The 26,821-nt window shown below is 35.1% G+C and overlaps 1 protein-coding gene across 2 annotated transcripts in view; it reads left to right on the top strand.

Moving 5' to 3' along the window:
* LOC124364299 (RNA-binding protein 25) overlaps positions 1-5,880 on the top strand; it is a 62,605-nt gene extending 56,725 nt beyond the window's left edge. For both annotated transcript variants that reach the window (XM_046819666.1, XM_046819667.1), the window contains exon 18: positions 5,505-5,880. In XM_046819666.1, the coding sequence (XP_046675622.1) occupies positions 5,505-5,597 (93 nt within the window). In that variant the 3' untranslated portion in view covers positions 5,598-5,880. The remainder of the gene's footprint in view (positions 1-5,504) is intronic.
* The last annotated feature ends 20,941 nt before the right edge of the window (positions 5,881-26,821 follow it).

The raw sequence follows: 26,821 nt of genomic DNA on the forward strand, positions 1-26,821 counted from the left end.
TCAAGGAATAAAAAACTTTCCATACTACACCAAAATGTAGATAGAATCTCTAATAAAATAGAACGACTTAATGCTCTCCTAAAACACCCTTGATCCTGATGTCCTAATTGTCACAGAGCATGGACTCAAGAAAGAAATACTGGAACACACACAAGATTGACTGGGTATAAATTGACGGCCAATTTCTGCAGGGAGTGCCACCTGAAGGGAGGAGTCGCAATCTACACTAAAGCGACACTACAGGGAAGTGTTGAAATTATAGAAACTCAAGATTTGAGCATTGAAATGACCTGTGAAGTAGCAGCCTTAAAGATAATCCTAGGTAAAACTACATCATATCTCTCATTGGCACATACAGGACAAAACACAACTTATCACTTGGACTTGAGGTAATATCTGACTTGCTTGAAAGAAACCCCAACAGCTAACCATCCAGTGATACTTATGGGTGACTTAAACATAGACTGTCTGGACAAGAAAAAGTGACTATTTTCAACTGCAAGACATGCTGACAAGCTTTAATATGCACAGACTTGACCTCCCCCCCCCACCAGAATTACTCCAACCTCCAGGTCATCCATAGATAGTGTCTGCACAAATCTTCAAAACGAAGAACTGTGAAGTCCAAATCATTGAGGAAGGGCTATCTGATCACACAGGTCAGCTCTGCAATATAACTTGGAAGAGCGATGGCCCAACCAAAATCCCCACCATTGAATGCAGAAATCTTAATAAAAAGAACCTTCTTCACCTTAAAACAGAACTTAGCCAACAGAACTGGGTGGAAGTATACACTGATGGAGAAGTAAACACAGCCTATAATAACTTCAACTACATCCTGACAAACGCATTGAATGATACCTGTCCTTTGATTAAATTTAAGAAAAGAAATCTAAGACCCAAAATAAAAGACCTTCAGGCGATTCATCTAAAAACCAGATTTTTGGAAGCTCAGGACAGGTACAATATATAACCGGGAAAGAAGAAGATAAAAGGAATGCAAGTCAACTGAAAAAGGAATATGATTTATACCTGAGGACACTAAGACGACAAGCTACAGCCAAGATCATATCTGAAGCCAACGACAAAGCAAAAGCAGTGTGGAAGATAATAAACACAGAAAGAAAAAGTAGAAATGAAGCCACATCACCTACAGAACTCGACATCAGTGGCAAACGCACATCAGACCCAACAATAATGTCAGAACATTTTAATAACTTTTTTATAAGTGTTGCAGATGAGCCCGTTACAAAGAAGTAAACAGCCTTGCAACCAACAACTGTCTGTAGAGACAGAGAACCTGAACACTCCTTCACTAGTTCTCTACCCCCACAAATTGTGAAGAGGTTTATAAGACTATAAGCTCTCTAAAACCTAAAACCTCATCTGGTATGACGGGATATCAGCTAAATTAATTAAGACCTGCAGGAAGAACTAGTTAACCCACTGGTTGAGATTATAAATAAATCATATTCCTCAGGGACCTTTCCCAACGCCTTAAAACTGTCAAAAGTATATCCTAAGTTTAAAACAGGGATCTACTACTCAAGCATCAAACTACAGGCCGATTTCTCTAATATCGACCTTTTCTAAACTGATAGAAAAACTGACCCTGACTAGACTCTTTCACCACCTATCTAATAATGGACTTCTCCCAACCCAACAACATGGATTTCTCCCTGGCAGATCAACCACCTCAGCTTTAATCAACTTAACAGAATACATAATTGACCAACTTGAAGTTGGTAACACCACCACTGCCATTTTCCTGGACTATAGCAAGGCTTTCGACTCCCTTAATCATGACCCATCTTATGAAGAAATTGGCCACGCTAAGGAATTCGAGGACAAGCTCATGACTGGTTCAAAAGCTAACCTCACAGGAAGAAATCAAATAGTTGAGATGAGCTATGTCACCAACAAAACCATACAACAGGTCAAGTCCAAGCCAAAGAGTATCATCCGAGGAGTTCCACAAGGGTCCGTACTGGGCCAGTTCTCTTTATCCTATACCACCAGTGACTTCACAAGATATCTGAATAGCTATAGCCAATGCATTATGTATGCAGACGACACTGTCCTACTTCTTAGTGATGAAAACCCTAATCAGCTGGAAGTAGCATCACACATAGCTTTTAACATGGCAGTCCAATACTGTCATCAAAATGACCTTGTTATTAATGAGAAAAAGACTCAACAGTTAATCCTGGGAAGGCACAAAGACAACACATGTCGACTACCCGAATCAGAAGATAACAACGTGACAAAATATTTAGGTATACTAATTGACGACTCTCTGTCCTGGACACCTCATATAGACCACCTCTGTAACAAGCTGAGTACAGGCCTCTTTGTAGTGCGAAGAATAAAGTGGATAGCCAATGCAGACACTGCAAAGACTGCATACCACTCACTATTTGAGAGTCATCTGCGCTATGGAGCTTCAGTTTGGGGTGCTACAACAAAGCACAATCTGGATCGACTATTGATCATACAAAAAACGTGCCATAAGAATACTGGCCGAGCTTCAGCCCAGAGAAAGCTGTAGAGAATCGTTCAAAACCCTAAAAATTCTCACAGTAGTAAACCTCTACATTATGGAAACAATAATACACCATCATCTAAAGTCACTACAGCCTTTGAAAACAGCAGGCCAGATGCATCACTACAATACCCGCATAGAGCAAACTACTGTCTCCCTATCCACCACCGCTCACTGACAGAAAGAAAACCAAGCTACGCTGGAGGAAAAATGTGGAACGCCCTACCCTTGCAGCTGAAGACAATTGGAGGACAACGTTTCCATGAAGAGCTCAAAAATTGGCTCCTGGCCAACCCATTCTACACGATATCAGAATTCATGAACCGGGGATAACAGCAAAACATTTACATTACAATCAACCTAATGTATAAGGCATATCACAATTTTTTACAACCTCGTAAAACTTGTATTTATGACGCTAACACTGTTCTTGAAGAACATGTAAATAAAGAACTATTGTCTATTATTGTCTAAACTCGAGTGACTCCTCATTTTTGAATATTGACTAAAGATCAAACAATATTTGCTACTTTTTATGGTTGGTAATAAGTTGCAGTTGCGACTAGGTACAAAGCTTATATCTTTTACAATTGTTGCAACAATAGACAATAACTTATTTCTCATAATACTATTTATTTAAACAAAAAACAAACAATACACCGAATCTCACTGATAATTGAAAATAAAGACAAAGCATTTGAACAAACATATGATCAATTCAGTGCTGCCAGTAACAAAACAAAATTAAATGCATTTTCCTCTTAGCAAAGGAAAGATCACAGCAACGATACCTAGCAGATATTTTAGAACTAGAACAGCCCTTAAGAATAAAAAATGGTTAAACATAGACTACGAAGCTAGCTTGTAGTTCAGCATTCAACCCAGACCACTCGGCACGTGACCAGCTTATATGTCTTCCGCTATGGGTTAATTTGTATTTGACCTTGGAAATTGAGACCTAGTGCAGGTTCAGACAAATAACACAGATGGTCTGACATTGGGATGAGAATTGGGCTATAAACCTCTTGACAGACAATGCAGAATGAGTTGACTTGTCTTAAACCCAGGATTTGTTTTTCAACAATTTGGATGGTTTTTCACAGAGTTAAAGCAAGAATCTTCAATTTAGTAATGTTAATCTATAGCATAATGAGTCACTGTTAACACATTCAGCGCCAGGGCATGTGACACAATCCATTTAGCACGGGCCATTAGGTTTTTTCCATATATTAACAGTCAGGGCCATGTGTATCAAAAATGATACACGCCCCATGTTACCAAGTGGGCCGCGTGTATCATTTCTGATACATACGTCAGTTTCTAGTTTGAGCCATATGTATCAAAACTGAGCTCTTCTACAATGCTTTTAACACTATAAACTGAATCTCATGGCCCAGGCCTACCTCAGAACCCGGCTAGTTCCGGCCCAGGACGTCAGATTACTGTTTAGATCACAGGTTTCTAATGAAGTACATACACTCTATTTCTAAACATGTTTTATTATACAAATGTCTATATACGACTGGTAAAAATGTAAAATGAATATAAAATGGGTACCTATAAAATAAAAAATCATTAGTTGAGCTGCTAAAATAAAAACTATAAGTTTTCGTGAATTAGAAAAGTAGTGTTTGTTGTTGAAACACGTACGGCACATGTAGGGATTTCCTTCGCAAGTGTCACATACCGTGTAAACTTGTTTCACTGTCTTTTTTTTCACCCAGGTTTTCAGCTTTCCCACTTTTGCCACATTCTTAATAGCAAATTTTGCATCGACCTCTTTTTTTCTTTGGTGGATCACCTTGGATGTTTTCAATCAAGTGGTGCACTGCTCTTCACCTTCTAGGTGTAACAGGTACAGTGTCATCTAGAAGAAGAGAGGTTATTATTTTTTCTCTGAAGATCTTAATTGGCATTAATTCTTTGCCAGAGTTCAAATTGTAGAGGAAGTGACTGTTGACAAGAACCATGCCCCAAATAACTTCAATTGCCAGTTTTCTGTACCATTTGGTACATCTTCTGAGAGCTTTGCCATAGGTGGCCATTTGGTCGCTCATGTCGATGGAGAATTTTCCACTGTTGTAAAGGACAACATCTTTAGGTTTTTTTACAACTCGGTTAGTTTTGGTTGTGATCTGCACTGTCTCATTTTTGTACACAGTCGAGAGTAAACAAGCCTCACGTTTGTCTCTCCATTTCAGGAATGTGACCCCTTCTCCTGTTTCTGTGGTTAAGATTTCTCCCTTTTTCAAAGGTGTTGTTGTGTCTGGTAGGAGGTATTTTCTATTGATACGCATTGTCCCCAATCAAGTGAATCGAATGATCTAACAGACCAAGTGCTAGGGGCATACTTGTGTACCAGTTGTCAGTTATCAGTACTCGGCCTTCCCCGAGAAGCCCACCAGGTGTTACAGACTGTCCTTTATCGATCAAGCCACCTTAAATTTTTGTATACAACATTTTCAGTAGCGCTCCATCGGGAGAGAGACAAAAATTATCAAGTGTGCAAAAATGATACACATGGCCTCTACCAACAAAATTTAGTTGATTGTCACAGTCTGGGCCACATGTATCATTTTTGCACAGACATGAAAAATTAACGTACTGCCAATACTGTTCATCTGATTTCAAAAAGAATTATAGTACTGTGTTTCTAAAAGCACTATTGATCTTAAAATCGCACTTGGCCCCTGACGGTAAAAATGAAAATTTTAACTCGGCCCCTGCCTAAACAGCTTTGTGTATCATTTATGATACACATGGCGCTGAATGTGTTAACAAAATGATAATGAAGAAACTAGGACTAGTAGAATAAATACAGCATATACTTTCAATGTGAAAAACATTATTAAATTTTCACTATTACATGCACTATAATATAAGATTGAAATAAAATGTTGTATAATAATTCTATAAAGTATGTACATTTTGATTTGTAACTAATGACTTAATTATTTTTCAGGTACTGGACGAAGAGGCGGAAGTGTTTGTTGTAAAAATGTGGAGATTGTTGATTTACGAAATAGAAGCAAAGAAGCTAGGTTTAGTTAAGTGATAATTACTGGACTGTTAACAAATCTATATAAATTTGTATATATCCTGTATATATTTAAGTAGATACTAGATTATTAAATTGTAATTTATTAATATGTTCAATTTTCTGAACCATGGATGATATTTAAAGTTTATGATTAAGTGTTATGATCGTCGACGATTCTTAATTTTTTAAATTAATTTCAAACTTATTTGTGTTGTGAAGACAAGACACTGGAATATAATTTATTGTATAGTAGACATAATGGATGTACACAGTTTAAATATAAAGATTTTGTACAATATAATTTGTTTTATTTACCTGACGAGGAAAGGAGGAAATCCAAAATTGTAAATGAGACAACCCATTTTGGAATACCTCAAATTAATGATCTTGTTAAGTCAAAAACAATATCACAAGAACAAATTACTCTATTCAAAATGAGTACAATTAAAACATAAGAGACGGAATGTACCGAAACTCCGGCACTGACTCTTTTCTCAATGAGCTGTTCACGTCTGTTGCTGCAGAATGTCAGACTAACAACATGTCAGTGTCAAACACATCAGCACCATGACCAAGCCTCAGACTGGACGGCTGACAGACAGCGGCTTTGGTACCACTGTCTCATCTCACCTCCTGTTCCCTGCTCTCCGAGATCTTACCCTACTTCTCTGAGTCAGCTGCCCCTCAGCACTCTCTCAGCTTTAAGATTATGCTGCTTATAGGAGACCCTCACCTGAGATATTCAAGAAGGGAGTTTGTTTCTCACAGAGCTTTTCGGGAGTGTTGTCCCAGAGGGAAAAATTTTAGATGTTAAGAATAGATTGAGTAAGTCTATCTGTAATATTTCTTTATGTTAGATTAAATTTTCAAAGGCTACCCAAAGGGGAGGGGAAGTTCTGGATACAATGGAAGGCATGGTAAGTGGAAGGCCCTCCATGTTAAGGCGGATCTGCTATACGCTGCTTAAAGTTTTCCAAATCAAAACATTTTTCTGAACAGCATTCTAATTCAACATGACTTTGGGTATAAAGTTTTACTCGATTTCAACGTTCAATTAGATTCAGTGTGCAATAACTTGGCTGTTGGTTTCGTGGAAGCTAATATTATGCGTTGGCAGGCAAGACCTCACTAGGGATGGCGTATACTTCAACAAAAAGAGTTATCACTCGCCTTGTCTCCGACAGCTATTTTAACAGCTTTGAAGTCTGGCTAGTGTTCTAGTCTTTTTCCCTTAGTGGCAGGAAAAAAGCGTCTCCTACTCATCTACCCGGTCTGGGGGTTCTGTGGCAGGGATTGTTTAGTGAATAACCCTCTTGCCCTCCTGAACCTTCTCGAGTCTAGGGAAACTGATCGGCATGGAGGGGGGTAATGGACACCTCAAGTATGAACATCAGATATCTGACACACAGGGTTTAATGAAATGACTTAACTTGTCAATGACTTTGATTTTGAGTGATGGTGTGCCTGAGATGTAGCTTAGTCCTGGTCTCCCCTAAGATAATTTAAAATACTAGGGTATGTCGTGTTGTGTAACGACCAAAACTCTGAAAGACCCAGAGGTGCAGATGGGTGAAGGAGTGGCCTTTTACATTATTTAATCTCAAAATCGTTTAATGATGTGATTTATCTAAGCTGACTCTTGAAAGAATCAAATTAAATACAGTTGATAACAGAGCTGGAGGTTCAAAGGACCGACTTATTGATGCAACTAGCATCAAGGACAACATAGGGTGGAAAATGATGGACCACAGGCTTATTTATTGTAATATAATCTGTAAAAAGGAGAAAAATTGCAAAATTTTTCTTTTGGATGGTACTCTTAAGTTCAATGCTGATAGAGCTGTTAACAAAACTTTTGATAGTGGCTGGGAAATGATTTGCGAAAGAAGCACAAAGAAGAAAGCCCCTTGAAGAAATGAAAGTATTGACAGACTGATAAAGATAAAAAATAAATTTCTAAGAAAAATACTGAAAAACCAGGGTCAGTACTGATTAGGAGAAATAGAACATATGAAATGAGCTAAACTGTGAAGTTTGGAGGCCAGATTGCATAAACTGGGAACTGCATGAAGCAGTGTGATGTCTTGGCTGTAAGGCATCACTTCTGGCTGGTTTATACCTTCCAGTTAAATCCACCACTGGGTACAGCAAAAACCGATATGTTGCTTAAATCTGGGCAACCTTATGGATGTCCAGGAGCAGCACATCACTAACCGTGAATGACGAGATTCTGGGATTCAAGGGCAATTCAATAGGTCTAGTCTACTGCGGGAGATGACTGATGGAGTAAGTGGGGTTTGTTCCCTAACCTCAGAGGTTCTTGCTAGCCTCAACAAGGCTCTGCCACCCCCTGCCTGCTTTGACTGGAGAGGCTGGTTCAGAGCTGGCCTCCCCTTCTTCCGGGGAGACATGACTTTGAGATTTAGTGCCCTAATTTTTCCTCCTCATGGATCTCGATAGGAGGCGGCCCCTACTCCCTAACCTTACCCATCCTGAATATCCTGTCACTCCGGGAGCAGCACTAAGGTTCTTATAGGACTAAGTGCAATTTATAAGCTTCTTGTCTTGAGAGAAAAGAAAACGTAGTAGGCACCAGGTCAGTAATCTTTCACTTCCCCAGAATGGGCTTATAAGTTGGTAGAAGAATCTTGTCCTACTTTGACCCCAACATGTACAATGACCTACTACCCGATAGCTTTAGGAGCACACAATTGTCTAATTTAGATGTAAAATTAAGGATTTTGTGATATGTAATTGTGACTGTTCTTTTTATGTTTTACTAATTGGATCTAGATTATTTACAGATCAAATAGAATAAGTTCCTAGAATTAAGACTGACATAAGTCCTGCTCTGTAAAGCAGTCTGTACTGAGAGATGCTGTAAATACAAAGGCATTATTAATTAATTTATTATAAGTAAAATTGTTACCTCATTTACTATGTTGGATGGAATCATCTTAGAGATATCTTATTTTCACCATTTTTGTTGGAGTATATGTGGAATGTAACCGTCAGGATGTTTAGGTTTTTGAAGACATCTCTGCAGCTGCCTTGGGCTTAAGCCTGCTATTATTCTAATTGCCCTTTTCTGCATTACCAGAACAAGGTTTAGATTGCCCTTAGTGGATCCACCCAGACGTAAATGCCTTAGCATGCATGGCTTTCAAACAAAGCATGGTATGCTGCCCTAGATGCTTCAGAGGTACTGTTTGCCGTAGTTCGTTTTATGGCATACAAGGCTGACCCAAGTTTTAGGTAGAGATTGTCTACTTGACTGTTCCAAGATAGATTTTTCATCAAGTATGACACGCAGATGTTTGATTTTATCAGCTGCTGTAAGATTGGGCATTTCCAATACTGTAGCCTTTTTATTTCCAAATGACATTTACTTTGATTTACTTTCATTGAGAACTAAGCCATTTGTCGTACAGTAATTTTGTGTCATATTGACGGCAATAAAGGTGTTTACTTCTAGTTGTTTCATGTTTGCTGTAAGCAGCACAGTGTCATCTGCATACATTATAATCTTGCTGTACTCCTCTAGTTGTTCAGTAGTCATTAATGAACAACACAAACAGAATTGGTCCTAAGACTAAGCCTTGGGAACTCCTATGTTAGTCAGTAGGACTTGAGGTGTGGCAGTGTTAGTTAGTCCTTTTGTTTCGATGAATTATAGAATGGTGAGACAGTGGGTTAGAATATTTAATGTTGAAGATCAAACAAATGACCACAATGAGACTCGGGGTGGTCAGCCTTCCATTGTTGTCAACAATGATCTGGTATGGAAAGTCGATGAAGAAAATCTATGGGAACAGACATTTTACAATGATTATATGCTTTCAGATGAATTTTAGCAGATATCCTGTACGGTTGTTTACGAAATTGTTACAAACAAGTAATGCTATAATAAGCTGTGTTCCCGATGTGGTCTAAAATGCTCACCAATATTCACAAAAACAAGCGCTGTGCTTTAATAGTTCTCACACAGTACTGTGAAGAATTAGAGGACAATTTAAACCAAATTATGATGGGTGGTGAATCTTGGGTTTGACATGTCACAACTGAGTACAAACAGCAGGGAATGGAGTGGAGAGGCACCCAATCTCTGAATTAATAAAACTCAAACATAATATCAGGATGAAAGTTATTCACTGTGTTCTGGGATAGGGAAGATGTTTTGCTTACTGAATTTCTTCTTAAGAGGTTAAACCATTGATGCAGCACAATATTGTGGGACTTATGGTTGTGAGGAAAATATGGAGTATAATTCAAAAATACGAGGAATGCTCAATAAAGAAATTGTGTTGTTACATGAAAATTCTCTGCTCTATAATGCTGACGAAACTCAAATTATGTTGGGAGAAATAACATCAGCCTCCGTACAGCCGAGACTTGGTACTGTTCAACTTGATACCATGACAGAAAATAGCTTCAATAAAGTAGACAGCATTTTAATATCAAAAACCTGGTAGCTTGAGTGAAGAAGCTATATTGGTCGGTAATTGGTTAGCTTCAGCCAATTTCCATAAAGCTGCTATTCCTTCATTCACCTGTAGAAGTGAGAAGAGCATTATTGGACCTGTCTGTTTTGGTTTAACAAATAGTACATTGAAACTGGCTCTCTACAGTGAGGCCATATTATTTTAAGATGTACTGAGACTTTTCAATACGTTATAATAAGAAAATCTAGATGATACACATTTTGAGGTAATGTTAAGAGTGAGATGGCTCACATGGAATAGATCTATTGGTAGTGAAATATGCCTTTTTTAAGCTGATGCTTTGTTGACTTGAGACGCTTAGAGAAGTGATGTAGAGATTAGCATTCACATGAACACACTAATAGAACAATATTGTCGTTAAGGTGAACCAAAAGCAGAGTGAGGTCTACATGAGGCCAGAGTTTTTCAATTCTTTAGCGTTGCTCAATTTCCATAACATAATGGTTCAAAGAAGTGGATTTTTACAGTTCACACGTATACCAATGTGGGTATACTCGTGAACTAAGTCTTAGGACCTAACTCACACAGCTTGTTATGACTGTTTCCCGTTCACACCACGTAAAACATTACTAACACATTCAAAATCTTGGGATATTATGACTTTGCAATGCAGACCCATTACTGTTAAAAGAATGGAACTGGTGGAGACAGTGATGCACATCTGCTTATAGTGAGTGGGGGAGGGGATAGGGCTTTACTCTGATTGGTTGGAGTCCAATCAGTAATAAATATGATTTCTTTCTGACATTTTATGAGCCCAATTTGTTTAGAAATCAAATATTTTGCTTCCCAGCATAAATGATGTTCAACTACATGGATTTTCGAGTCATGTGAACAGAAAAACGTTTAGTAGATTGCACTTTGTCATAGTTTTATCTGACACTTTCATATTGGTGTTGATAAATGTTGCTTTTTTACCCCTTTTGAGGGGTTGTTCAACTAGATTACTCTGTACTTTCTTTCCTCTAAATGTACCTAGTACCTTCCAAATGTCTCTTGAAATAGGAAGGGTTTTTATATCAAACAGACTTACAACGGTAACTCATTTTAGAAAAAAATATTCTGTATACTCATTTTCTGACACTTCATATTGACATTTAGTACCTAACTTTTTATTTACAATTTTTTAATATATTACACATTATTAAAATAAAAATCTTTTGGTTGAAGCAAGAGCATCGCTAGGAAAAAGTTTTTTTGTTGAGGGGGGGGGTTCAAGACAACTAATATTTTCCCTATTATTTTCCTGTAGTGGACAGAGAGTAAGGCAAGTGCAATCAACCGCTCATTCTCCATTTTTGTTCTTCAAAAGTTCTTGATCTATTTCAATGTTGAGAACGATCTTCCAGCAGTACATGTGAGTAATACTTTTAAATTTAAATAATAATAATTGTTTGCTAAAAAAATAATTGAAAGAAAATTTGTGGGGGTCAGGACCCCTAAGACCCTCTCGCTAGCTACGTCCTTGGGTTGAAGGTATCACAAATATTTGTTTTAGACTTTTTTAAATTTGGAGCAGATTAATAATTGACTTAAAAGAGGTAATTTTTTATTTGTAAAATAGCTTACATTAAGGGGGGTCGGGAGGGAAAAAATAAAAAAAAAAATACTTTTTTTAAATTTTGATTTCATATTAATATAAATTTCATGACCTTTAATTTAAGACCAAATTTATGCAATTCTGAAGAATAGTTTTTATTTTATTAATTATTTTGTGAAGTACTGCAATCACAATCCAGACCATTTTTAAGTTGCATTCTTCAACGCTGCAACTTTATATAGTACTCATTTTAAATAGTACAAAATTAATATTCTGGTTTGATTGGTTGGTATACCTGTTTGTCATGTGTTATTGCTTTGGTCTGTTATAACCCTGATCTGTTGAGGCGATGCTTACATGGGGGTACTCAAAACCCAAGCGAGTCTCTCAACAATATGATATGGGCTCGGGTACCAAAACGTACATATGTCATGCTCTCTACTTTGGAACTTGGAGTTCATGAAGCAGTAGCATGCTTCAATGAGGGTAATATTGTAAGGTGTGAAGTGTTTGACAAACTAGGGATTGTTCCTGGAGATAATTGTGTAAAAACCCTTCAAGATTTAGACAATATGCGGATCAAGAAAGGTAATAAAGCTGTTGATGAAATAGAGAAAAAGTGCAGGAAGAAAAGCTAGCTCTGGCTAAAAGGAGATTAGAAGACCAATATGAGGCTACAGAAGACCCTGACAATCCATCTTATGGGGCTGGGGAATGCACTAAAAGGTAGGATGATTGTAAGTGTAACCTTTATCTTTGATTTCCCGAAGTTTATCAGTACCTGTAAAAGATAAATTGATGATATTTTTATTTTGTAGGTGGTGATGATGTTCAAGACTTAACAACAGGCTTTTGAAGATATTTTAATTTTAAGATTTCTATTTTTTGATTAGTGTTAAAAAAATGGTTTTAGGGGTTTTTTAATTGTAAAAATGTTATTTTTTGAATAATTTAAAAATCCCTGTGTCAACAGTTGTAAAATGGTATAAAAAAAAGAATTACCATGTTATTTGTAATATTATAAAAATAAATGTTCCTTAAAAATCAGCAAATTAACATTGCTAAGATACGGCTTCCTGACCCCCCTTAAATAAAATTTTAAAAATCTGTCTGTGTTAAAAAAGTAAAGTTTACAACAAATAAAACAGCAAATATAAAATAAATAAATGTAAAATAATTACCAACAATTTGTTAATAATATTTTCGAGATTATTTTTTAACCACATAGAAACGGTAATCGAAGCACATGATGGCTTTATTCAGTTATGGAGCAGTACTTGCCAATTAATTAGAGCACTGAATTTTAAACCATGACGTGTTATAAAACTAATTGAGTTTTGCGTTTCGCCTAATCCAATGATTCGGGATTAATTGGGGGTTTCACAACAAATTTGCCACAAACTACGGCAATATTTCCAATCATACTTTTAATTCATACATGCATTGTTGAAACAGCGGCGGCTTTAATATTGTAGTGCACTGTAGTGGGCGGTACACTAAACAAATTATTCCTTATGATTCGTTTAGTTGATATTTGTGCAAAATTTAGCACTTTGGTATTAGTATATACGGAGTGCTAAATCTATCTATTACTTGTTATCATGCAATATAAGTACGTAAGTACAAACGAACGTAATATAAATAGAACAAGGTTAACCTCTACGAGTGTTCTCGTGATTTTGGCTTGAATTTAGGTCATATTTCGAGGGATGTTTTTCTTTTTTTCGCCAAAAGTCCGAAGTGGCGCCATCTAAACCCACACTGATGGTCAGGAACATTTTCTGATTAGTACTTTTCGACGTCAGATCACGTTGGACGATCTGGTACTTTAGAAGATATAAGAGCGCTAAGTGTTGAGATTCTTTGTGGAGTTTAACATTGAGAAAAATACCATTTTAAGTACACGGTACATTTTTACCGTACATGCATTTCTATTAGAATGCTGTAAACTGTAAATGTAACACCTTATAACACGTTCGATTCTTATCGTAAGTGTCTTATCATAAATGTCTTATCATAAATCTTATTTTCTTGTAATTTTTTTTAAATTGCTGGTTTTTAAGATATTCAAAGTTAACAATTTTTAATGGCCGCCAATTTGAAAATGCTAAAGATAATTTCATTATATTCTTTCAGTAACTGGTCTTGTTGTTGTAGACATTTGAGCCAAACTTTGTTTAATTAATTTATTATTTTTGAAGATATAATTTTGTATAAAAAAAAAACCTACAGACAGACAGATGGGAAACTAAGCATCGGAGATCCATTTTCATATGGTGAAATATGTTTGTCTTGACCTGAGCAATGACGTGGTATACCTTTGACCAGAGAGTTAAGGGTCACTTTCCCACCTTGTATAAGGGCGGCGCGGCGTTGACTCGGGGAGTCTAGCGGTTTGCGCGTTCAAACGTGCAGGCTCCGGCCGCGGCAAATTAACAAAACCTGTTCAATAAAATAAGTGTTAAAAATTAAGCTTTTAAATTGTGATTTAAATATTTGTACAAAAATAGAGCTCCAAAACGAAACCATTGTCGAATTTATTTAAACCATTCAGTCAAGAATAAAAGTTAGTATGGTAAATTAATAACAACTTGTTTCCTACTATTACAAAATTACATACTAAAAAATATTACATTTTAAAACTATCTTGTATACAACAATTCGGTATTTTCCTCGCTTCAGTCCGATCTAAATGATACAGAGTGTTACATATGGACGTGGGAGTTTGTAGAAATAAAGTTGCAACGACACCTGAAAAATGTAAAAGTTAACTATTGTGAAAATGTTTAACTCTGTAAAGAGATCAGCAATATGCTAGTGAATCAACCCCTGCAATGGGTTAACCTGTATTCTTTGTCTCTTAAATTCACATTCCTGAGAGCATTCGTAATTGGTTCAAAATCTGTTTTTAGTCTTCTGCAGGCTACTTTCATTGTAGCTCACTTTGAGAAGAATGGCAAAACTCATGCACTTTATTTACGACCTCATTTTTTGTCGTAGAACTATGGGATATGATCATTTTCCAGATATAATTACTAAGCATACAAACGCTTCAAAGTATTTTTTCAATATTTTTAAAGGCTATTAAAAAAAACTAAAAATTTATAAACTTTACACTATAAATGCTGATAAGTATGTACTATTGAAGAAGAACTGCAAAATGTCTGGACGCTAATTAATTAAAAATTTAAAATGACAAATCTTCCATAATGAATATCATTATGCATAAAAGTGCATGAAAACTCAAAGTAGTTTCGCTTCAGTCCGATCTAAATGATACAGAGTGTTACATATGGGCATGGATGGGAGTTTGTAGAAATAAAGTTGCAACGACACCTGAAAAATGTAAAAGTTAACTATTGTGAAAATGTTTAACTCTGTAAAGAGATCAGCAATATGCTAGTGAATCAACCCCTGCAATGGGTGAACCTGTAGGCTGTATCTATACTTTTGTATTAAAAAGATCGTGATAGAAAGCTAAAAAATTGTGTGAAAGCATAGGTTTACTTTTTGGCTGAGCGTTAGCGAAGCATATTACTTAAAGATTTGGAAAAGTCACTTATGTATGTCCGCACGATATCTCGAAAACAAACTGACATACATATAGACTTGAAATTGTACACGAAGCCTATATAGGCGACATTGAGTTCAATGATGTTGCACGTCACTCCATGGGTATGCTGAGCATTAACACAGTATTTTTACATTGGTCTTATGGGTAGTAATGGCAACGAGAAAATAGGAGAATAAATACATTTGTAAACAAACTCAGTATAATCGTAAGAGACTTTAACATGTGACATATTAACAAATAAAGCTTATTGATACTGTAGAAAGAAAAAGATATATGTAGTGGATATTAAATGTTAAAAAGACGATGATACGATTTGATTTCAGCACACTCTTCCATCGTAGTTTCCTCCCCTGCCTAACCGGAAATTAATTAATTAAACACTGCTATGAAACCTAACTGACCGTACCTTGTTTATAATACCTAAGTAAAAATGTTCGCTAACGCTCAGCCAAATTCAATGGAGTAAGGACGAACTACTTTGTGGTAATTGGTCTTGTCAATGATGTTAGATAGTGCTAACAGCGAAATGGCCTCGGAAAAGTAGGCAAATAGGTTAAAAAGTTTGATTTGTACAAGTTTTTCAATTATTTGGAACATTTTGGGATAAGAGATATTGGTCTATAATTATAGGTTTGAGTACTGTAGCCTAATTTTAGTACTCAAACTTGGTGTTGCTTACATAGAAATATAGTTTTATGAAAAGGTCAAGTCTATAGGTTAGTTCGTTCTCGAAATATCGTGCGGAAAGACATACAGACAGAAATGAAATTTGCAGCCCCTCGAGTGATAGGTTTCGCTAACGCTCAACTAATTACACCATAACCAACCTGTGAGAAAGTTCGTGTGAAATCATAGGTTTACGTTAGGGCCGAAACACGGCTACAGTGAGTGATGTTCTAAAACACTACACCGTATATACACGAATTTAATCTTGTATCTGGTTTGAGGACATGGGCACGAAATGGCGCCGTCGAGGACGCCCGAGGGTGACGATAACCGATAACTATTACCACATTAGAGAGCACATGGACACCAAGCGCTAATACGATGCTAATTACAGCACGGCCCAACAATTATACACTCGACTAACGTCCTGTCAGGAACATGGAAAACAGATTGAGTTTTATGGCGTAGTGCGCCTCCAGGCGCCGCAGTCGTCGCGACGTGGCCGCTTTCATGTCCACCGCCCACCGGGCTTTCTCTCACGTTTCTTTACTTGGATAACTATTGTTGTTATTGTTCAGAATAAATATTGCCAAAGTGAGGAACAAACTTTGCACACTAGAGAGTCGAGGTTGTTGTGGCGGGAATAAAATTTATTCCTGCCACAACGTTATGGAGCCAACGTTTCTGTCCTCATGGTTTGAATATGATTTGTTATAGGAAAACAACTTTGCTTTTGAAATGAAATGAAAAATGCCTTTATTAAAGAGCTGGAGTTAGGACTATCAAGTCCTCTCTACCACTCAACCTCATATCGTATACAGTATATTTACATCAGTGTAATACAATTGTAGTAAATTATTAGTTTATTCTTTAAATAGAAAAACAAAAATGCTTAACCTATACAAAATTAAATGAACTTGAAGTAAAAATCTATATATTTAAATTAATTCAATACTTACAACACAAAAGACACACTGTATACATTTTATGATACATACAAGAAAATTCAAAATGGAGAACAAGAAGCAAGAAACATTCAATCACTGTAACACACCGATTGACCTCGTGACCGCAACAAGCAGCTCCACCCGTCATCCCCACAGGCCCCCCAGCAGCAACCCCCTAACCATCGGGGAGAGCGTTCCAAAGGCGACAAGCCTGAACAGTAAAGGATCTATTAAAAATTGTTGAACGATGAATTAGAATTTATAGTAAACCCCTTCTTGTTGGTCGTTAACTAATACCAGAGATAAAATTGAAATGATCGGATCGGATATAAAATAGTTTTTTTCTTTGAAAGAATTTTTGGGAAACAGTTAGTGCAGTCATTGAAGCGAAAAATTATACAGTCTTACCTCCGAATTTTTTTACTGTGAACCGATTTGCATGAAATTTTGTAATTAGGCTCATCTTACCCTTAACTTCAAAAGAGAAAATGATCTGAACTCCGCCTATATATTTTTAAGGGGTGTAAAACAACCCCTTAATGGGGAAAAATTGAAAATTGAGCCATTTTATCGCTAGAAAAACATGTATAATAGTAAAGTGGTGAAATTGTAAAGTGTTTTTCTAACACAATTACCTCATATTAAAATCATTTTTCAACCCCTTGAAAATTTTACAACCTTTGCAAACAACCCCTAAAATTGAAAAAATCACAAAAAAATTACTTTGGTATGACATAAAAAGATGTAAGTATAGAATAACTAATATTTTATTATTCTCTATAATAATTATCAAATTTTTAACCCCCCTTTCAACCCCTTTGAAAACTACCCCTTGATAAAAAATTAAAAAACATTTTTTGTAAAATACAAAGGATTTAAATATTATTCCACACTCTCAAAATGATTATCATATTCTTAAGCTTTTCTACCTTTAAAACTACCCCTAAATTAAAACAGTAAATATATATGATTATATAATATTTAAAAATAATTTAATTTAGAGTAAAAAAATTACCATTTATTCAATAAATTATTTACAAAATTATATAAAATTCACTAAAAATGTGTTATATATACATATAAGAACGTTGGTATGTATTCATGCCTACGTTTCAAAAATATGTGAGCCATATTATCGTATATATGTACACATTACAATAGTTTTGGGTCTCTATTATACTGCGTACTTTCACATTGCTCCATATATTCACACTCCGAAATTTTCAGTTACTAAGTAGAAAAAAAAATATGATAAGTTTTTGGACCATAAACTCCTTCAATTTTCATGCTATCACAATTTATTAAAAAAAAACCATTGTAAAGGTAATTAAGAGATCTACAACATCCTTCATTGCAATATGTGTAAGAACAAAAAAAAACCCTTTTTTCTCAAACGGTGAAGGGTTTTAAAGGGCTTAAGAGAGGCTGTGATTGCGCTGCCACGCGCTCTTTAAACAATCATATCTCCGTCAATTGTTGTTTGACAGAACAAAAACAAAAAACCCAAATTTTTTGTCAGAAAAATACCTAAATTTTTCATTCTTACACTTTTATACGTATAATGTCGTCATTTTGGAGATTATTATGAAAAAAAAGATGGTTTTCTTTTTAATTTGAATTTTTTTTAATCATGACTTTTTTTGAAATAATATGTTATCCTGAAGCACCCCAAACTGATAAAATCTATCGAAATCTTCATAATAAAGTTAGTTCTAGGCGGAATACGATTTAGTTTTAATTTTGGTGGAAATGGCACTTAATGAAACCCATTGATTTAAAAGAAAAACAAAACATTAGATGCTCCTCTTATTTGCAATACAGCTTACTTATTTTACGTGCAAAAAGACTTTTAATAGTGCTCCATTTTAAAGCTTATTTCAAGCACTACAAAACCCTTTTTTATTAGAAATGCCTAAAATGGCATCTGCTCGCCGCACTAGATGGCATTGACCACATCGATTAAATTTCAGACACAATAAAAAACTGCTTGAATCTATAATATCTAGCTTAATATTGCACTTAGAATACTTTATAAAAACCCAAATTGTTTATTTATTTACCTGCCTACAATTTTTTTATATTTATAATATTTACAATAAAACGTATAGTTTTGGAGATATTTGCAAAAAACCGATGAAAAAAACGTGAAAAAATGCACCGAATTTTAAATTGCCAATAACTTGAAAATTATTGGGATTTTCTAAAAATCTGTATAGATGATTTTTTGCTTAAAATTAGGCCTTCTATCGATATCCGAGGTTATTTAGAAGAAAAAACAATTTCAACCCCGAGAACGGGGTGGCAACCACCTCCCAGGGTGGTTGCGGAGTTCAAATCATTTTCACTTTTGAAGTTAAGGGTAACATGGACCCTTAATTCCAAAATTGTATGCAATTCGGTTCACAGTAAAAAAAAATCGGACCAAGAATGCTCTCAATGGACTGCACTAAGTGGTTTAGGTTACAAATTGGAGAAACAAATACAAATTTATAACAACTAATTGGGTAAACTTTTTTATTCGGTTGTTTTTATCGAATGGTTCTTTTTATCCTAATGAATAATTCGATATTATCAATTTATTAAAAAAAAACATATGACTCCTACTTATTAGTTATTAGCCATTAGTCATGGTGAACGGCAAGGAGTAACCAATTTGTTGGAGAATTTGAAATATAACGATTAAATATGAGGACAATTATGTGATAAATTTCTAGATCTTGTTGAAAATTTTATAATAATTTTTTGTTTCGTACAGTTAATATATAATACCGAATTTGGATAGTATGTAGTTCGTTTAATAACGATCGTATAACAAGTGTAGGCCGCTTATTAAAGTCTCCCCAAAATGATCAGACCAAAAGTGTATTTTTTAAGTAAAAACTTGATATTTTTTGATAAAAAAACTTATAAAAATTAAAAAATGTTAAAATTATTTTAGGGAAATGTTTGATTAAATAATAATAATTAAGAATAAGAAAATATAATAAGAATAATAAAGGAATCAAACCTTTACAGGGGGTTCGTTATTTGTTTCAGTTTAATTTTATTCAAAATCGGAAACGTTTCCCCCCCCCCACCCCCCCCCCCCCCCACCCCCCCCCCCCCCCACCCCCCCCCCCCCCCACCCCCCCCCCCCCCCACCCCCCCCCCCCCCCACCCCCCCCATCAAAGTCGAGCGGTCTAGTAGATAAGTGATTGCAGAGTCCCGCCGCCCGGCCCGGCCTGCCGTAATCGGATTCTCGAGAAAGATAAGATAAACAGCGACAAAAATTACCGATCACAATACCTGGAAATGCTTGTTGATTAATGGAATGTTAGTTTCTGTTACTCAAACTACATCGTTTTATAACGTTCTAAGTTCATTGAAAAAGGTTTTAAGCGTTGGGGGCATATAACGGAAAATCCGACCCCCATTCCCAAAGTATGTACCATAAAATGTATATATTGTAAATATTATTTCTTTTAACTTTTTTGAAAAATTAAACAAGTTTTAGTCTTACAAACCATTACAATTAGTTTGTGTTATTTTACAATTGTTATTATTTCAAAAGTGCAAAAACAAGTAAACATATCTGTATACTTCTACTGATGTGTATGTGGAAATATATGAAGAAGTGCTTATCGCAGCAATACAATTAATTGGATATATCTCCTGCATTTATCAAGGAAAGTTCTTAAAATTTTGTGTGTGTAGTAAGAAATATGTGTACAACAAAATTGCTTCATTTTTCAGGGGCTACAATTTTTTTTTCTACCGTTTATGTATGTCCCAAACTATAAAAAATATAAAAAAATAAAAAAAATTTTATGTATAAATAACGCTAAAAAAAACAAATCATTCTGTAAAAGTACTTTTTAACTATTACATCTAAGAGTACACTTATTTGTGAACAATTTAAAACAAAAACCTAAAAATTATCTTCAAAAATAAGAAAACTAGATGAAATTTTCCCTCAATTTTGCACTATGGTCCCTTATCGCCATGGGCTTTCTGGCAAGTCCATGGAAAAATGGCTGGGGTTAAAAGGGTTAACTTATTAGAATCGTCCTACAGAACAAAACAATATAAGGTTTGACAGGGTGGAAATGAGAAATAACAATGTTCTAGAACATAAAAAATGGAACAACTGTTCAAGCGTGGAGCAATATTTCCATGTTCTACATCCACATCGGGCATCACGTGACCTTTTGTGACCATGATTCAACCTCGTGATGACGTCATCAGGTGCGGCGCCATCTTTGCAAACGTAAATGAAAAATAATAGTGAAATGAGCAGAATTTTGATCCAAATGAACAATGTTTTTCTTAAATTTCGAGCTACAAATTAATTAGTTGTTATCGAGTTGAGACGAGTGCCTCCGGCCATCAGTGCGGGCTTCGGCAGCACCTTTGGTGTTGCCTCGCGTTGATGTCAACGAAACAAAAACATCCCTCAAGATAGTACCTATCAGTAAAATATCAAATTCTAGAGGGGCTGATTAGAAATATAAATTGAACTGTAATGGAAAGGCAATTATGTACCGTGCAAAAAACTTAAATAATCATGTGATGCCACGCAGGCCTGCCATAATCGGGATTCTCAAGAAAGATGAGATAACAGCGACAACAATACCGATCACAATACCTGGAAATGCTTGTTGATTGATGGAATGTTAGTTCTGTTACTCAACTACATCGTTTTATAACGTTCTAAGTTCATTGAAAAAAGTTTAAGTGTTGGGGGCATATAACGTGTGGTCGGTATAATCCCAAAGTACCGTTTGTTTCTGGTATGGGCTCTGAAACAATGTTTCATGTTCTCGTTGGCTCTAAAACATAGCCAAGTAATCCTATGTCCTCATCTGGGCTACTATTTTTTAATAGCCTTCATGGTATTGGTAGCTAGAGTATATGTTTACCTTAGCCATTTCTCAATATTTTTTTGTTTTTTTGTCAAAAGGAAAATGGGTATTTATTTTACAATAGCGTGACCATGGAAAATGGACTTTTTTTTCCTGGGGTTGGGCATTTATATCCAAGTATTATTAATCAACAATTGCATATAAACTGGGGGGAAGTATATTATTGTATTATATTGATGCCTTTCGGGCATTATTATTGCGTTCAGGATGGAAAATAACCGACAAAATTTTGTCGAACAACACTTGGAGGGTTAAGGAGCAGGGGCATCACGTGATCTGGGATTCGACTTTTGCAAGCTCGAGTTAATTTTTTTTTTCTAAAAGAGCAAGCAGTGCGCAGCACTGCGCAGCGGCAGGCATCCGTTGACAGGATTAACGTACTAGTCAGCATCATTTCAGCCAGAGGTACTGTCAAAAACAGAGTTTTCAGAGGATTTCAAAAAAATCGTAACTCCTTTGATTTTCGTTGCTGACGAATTTTTTCTTCACTATTGTTTTTCAGGAAAAATTGTAGTTTTCAGGAAAAAAAAATGAACATACCTTTCCATGGTCACGTTATTGTAAATTGATACCGGAAAATGTTTAAAAATTAAATTAAAGAAATAAACAGTTAATTAAATTACGGAAAGACAGAAACCTTTTTAACTTGTAAAAATCAATAGAAGTCGAACGGACTAACAATAATGCTGATGGGGGCGAATAAAAAACATTCCTCAAGAAAGTACAGATCAGTAAATATAAAATTTTAAAAGGCTGATCATTAATAGTTGAGAACTAAATATATTGTACAAACTCACCTAACCATATTTGTTCTACTTAACAGTGCAATGGCTATTTACTGTAGAAGTGCTTTTAAACTATTTGAATTCACATTACAAAGTAAAATAAAACGATACAATGTCTTTTCTGTCCATCTGACACAATAATAAGTAGTATACTTTATAGTGCACAAATGACACTAACTAAACATTGAATATGCAGAAAAAAACACCACTTACTAGCACCACAATACAAATAAACAATGATTATTACTACTGTAAATGACTGCACAACTAAATCTATCCAATCAGGAAAAGCAATGTTGAAATACCCAAAGATGTTGCACCATAGTTAACGACCAGAATAACAAAAGAAAAATTATCACTAATCTTCACCAGTCAATCAACTTGTCCATGGAGGTAGAAGCTGTGCAAAAATGACAAAAAAACAGAAAGGACAAAAAAACTCAAATTATATTCAAATGCAGTTGGTTGATTTAATCTTTCTGCTCACATTTTTATACAAATGTTGACAAACCCTATTATTCCCTTCTTTTATACCTAGACTACCCTGATTGCTCTTTTTTGGTGGATGAAAAAAGCTAGTAAGTTGCTACTTTAGTACCGGAGGTTAGATCCATACATGGCGATCTTCGTCTTTTCAGTATCACTAATACTTTTTATTATGCTGATTACATACAATGCTGTGCTGAGCTTGTTACAAAGGCCATCTATGTGCATATTCCAATCAAGACGGTCATCAATTATGTCCAGGTACTTTACAGTACGTAGTAGTTTCATCAAGAGTTTGTAGTCTTCCTGTTTTTTTTTGTGCCTTCCTAGAAAAAGCTGTTTCATTTTATTCTCATTTGTAGCAAGCTAATTTCCTTGGCTGTACAGTATTGCCATGTTTAGAGTGGTGTATTCTGTTATTTCAAGTTGTTCCGGTTCTTTTTGACCCAAGAGGAGGCCGTGTCATCAGCATACATCAGTGTATGGCTGTAGTTTTGTATGTAGCTAGGAAACTTTTATATGAAATAAAAAAGATGGGCCCTCGAACTGATCCTTGTGGTACACCGCGATTGATGATCTGTGGCAGTGATTTTATCTTTTGTGTTAGTTTGTTGCTGGTGTGGTTTATTTCGTCAATTTGTCTTTATTCTGTAAGTTAAATTTTTATCCAGTCATATGATTGTCCTTTTACTCCAAGATTTGACAATTTGTCTAAAAGGTGTATGTGGCTAAGGCAGTCGAAGATCTTAGAGTAGTCGAGCAGGATAGCAGTGACTGACTGTGTTGCCTTCTTCCAGTTGGTCTGTTAGGAATTCAACAAGGCTAATAAGTGCTGCTGTTGTCGATCTTTCAGTCTGAAATTCATGTTGCTAAGGTGTAAGCACTTTTTGGTTGATAAGTGTTGTAGGATTCTGCTCAAAAATAAATATTCCATAATTTTTGAAAAAGTTGTATGGTTTATCACGGGGGGAGAGAAACAACAATGTACTATTATTTTTTTTTTTTCTATTATTTCACAAAAGAAAACTCACAATTATCCAATAATTAGTGTATTTTTCACGAGGCCTTTCGACATCGAAGATGCCATCATCAGGTGTGAATCAACAATTTAAAAACAAATATCAGCTGAGTAAAACTATCAACATTTATATGGTTAAAATTAAAATAAAATGAAATAAATATTAGTATATGTATAAAAGTTTGGGTCAAAAAGAGAATTTAGTTATATTTTAAGGAATGGTGAATTTTGAATCGGTCCAAAATCATTGTTTAAAATTGTATCTTTGTGTTTTGTTATGTACAATGTTTCATATGCGTCGAGTTCTTCTTGTTTGTGGACTTCTTTTAATAATGTAAAGTTTTTAAATGTGTGGTTTGTTTCAAAAGCATGTTTGGCGATAGCAGATTTATCAGTTTGTCCATATTTATAATATCTTTCGTGTTCTTTAAATCTTTTTTTAATAGTTCTTTTTGTTTGGCCAATATAAATTTTATCACAATCTTCACAGTTAATTTTGTAAATGCCACTTTTATTTTCATCTAAAATTTTATCTTTAGGATTTCCAATTAGGTTATTTATCTTATATGGTGTGTAAAATGTTATGTTTATGTCTTGATGTTTTCTAAATACTTTTTTAATTTCTTTATAAAATGGACCATAACTCATGGATTGCCAGTTTCGTTTTTCTTTTTGTTCACTTTTTAAAACGAAACTGGCAATCCATGAGTTATGGTCCATTTTATAAAGAAATTAAAAAAGTATTTAGAAAACATCAAGACATAAACATAACATTTTACACACCATATAAGATAAAATAACCTAATTGGAAATCCTAAAGATAAAATTTTAGATGAAAATAAAAGTGTGGCATTTACAAAAATTAACTGTGAAGATTGTGATAAAATTTATATTTGGCCAAACAAAAAGAACTATTAAAAAAAGATTTAAAGAACACGAAAGATATTATAAATATGGACAAACTGATAAATCTGCTATCGCCAAACATGCTTTTGAAACAAACCACACATTTAAAAAACTTTACATTATTAAAAGAAGTCCACAAACAAGAAGAACTCGACGTATATGAAACATTGTACATAACAAAACACAAAGATACAATTTTAAACAATGATTTTTGGACCGATTCAAAATTCACCATTCCTTAAAATATAACTAAATTCTCTTTTTGACCCAAACTTTTTATACATATACTAATATTTATTTCATTTTATTTTAATTTTAACCATATAAATGTTGATAGTTTTACTCAGCTGATATTTGTTTTTAAATTGTTGATTCACACCTGATGATGGCATCTTCGATGTCGAAAGGCCTCGTGAAAAATACACTAATTATTGGATAATTGTGAGTTTTTCTTTTGTGAAATAATAGAAAATTTATATTCCAATAAGAAGAGCTCCTCCTCCTTCATTGTAATGTACTATTAGTTTTGATTATTGTTTGGTTTGTGTATTGTACTCTAGTACTTACGTGATCTGCGATTAATTTAGATACTATCTTGTGAGATGTTTTTCTTACTTTTTTCCCGCAATTCTGGCCAGATACATTTCCAATTAGTACTTTCCCATACCAAGATTATGTTAGATGATTTGGTACATAAAATCAGGCTAATATCGGCAACTATGAGTGTTATCGGATCTAAGCTGGCTCAGCGTTATCTGCTTACGTCCGTGCATTCACTAGTGCTACTTGACCGTTACAGACACCCAACAAATCTCAAAATTTATAGTATATTTTCATCTCCCTGTTAAAAAAACCAGATCTTTATAATGTACAAGTACTGCCTACTATTTGAGGGATGTTTTCAAATTCTCTTTCCGGCAGAAGTGCAGGATGGTGCCAGATCGCCACTAAAGCTTGCATTGATGGCCAGGGGCATTTCTGATCAGTACTGTCCCGTGCCAGATCATCCAACATGATATGAGTTAGTATATAAATTCAATCTCAGATCATGATACAGTGGAGTGCCGCTAATCCGAAATAACTGGAACCAAACCCAGTTTGGAATACACGATTGTTTGGATTAGCCGGAATGACAGAAAAACGCATGTTTAAACATGAGAATTAGTCTATTCTGCTGTAGAATTAGCAACATTGTTTATTAAAACTTGTTTTATGACTGTTTTCATGTGACAAATGTGTTGGATTTTGAATACTAAGTACAGTTATAAGTTAAAGTATACTGGAGTTTACTTTTGTATTGTAAGAGTTCTATTGTTATGCAATATGAGTGTACATTCACATGCCCATGTGCTACAGACCAGACTGTACTCCCCTCCCTCAGCATGCCAAAAATACATAGACTGACTCATATAACAGTTGTGTATTGCACTGTAGTTTGTAGTGGTCACAGTTTGTTGTCTGTTGTCTCAGAACAAACATCGATTTCATTGTTGTTATTATTAGGCTAATGAACGGTCTAAGAGCTAATTGTTATGGCGAGTAAGCGAAAGCACTACAACTGTTACTCTTAAAGACAAGCTGGACACCCTTTAGCCAAAGGTGAAAGTGTGAAACCAAGTTGGCCACAGGGTTTAATGTTGGCAAAGCTACAATTTTTTGATTAGAAGGAATATTCGTGCAAACCTTTTTGCAGTATTTATACTCTCTAAGATCCTGAAATAAAATATAATTTCAAAACAATTGTATCCCTCATAGTTTTTTTAAATTACAAATTTTCAAAAATCATAAAATGCAGTGTTTTTTAATGTGCGCTTAAATCGAATATCTGCTATAACTAGTTCTATTAGTGTTGGAGAGCTGAGAGATCTTATGGGCTTTTAATTTAATTTGGTACTCAACTTGAACACTTTGGG

Source organism: Homalodisca vitripennis, chromosome 6, assembly GCF_021130785.1.
Source record: "Homalodisca vitripennis isolate AUS2020 chromosome 6, UT_GWSS_2.1, whole genome shotgun sequence".
Lineage (NCBI taxonomy): Eukaryota > Metazoa > Arthropoda > Insecta > Hemiptera > Cicadellidae > Homalodisca > Homalodisca vitripennis.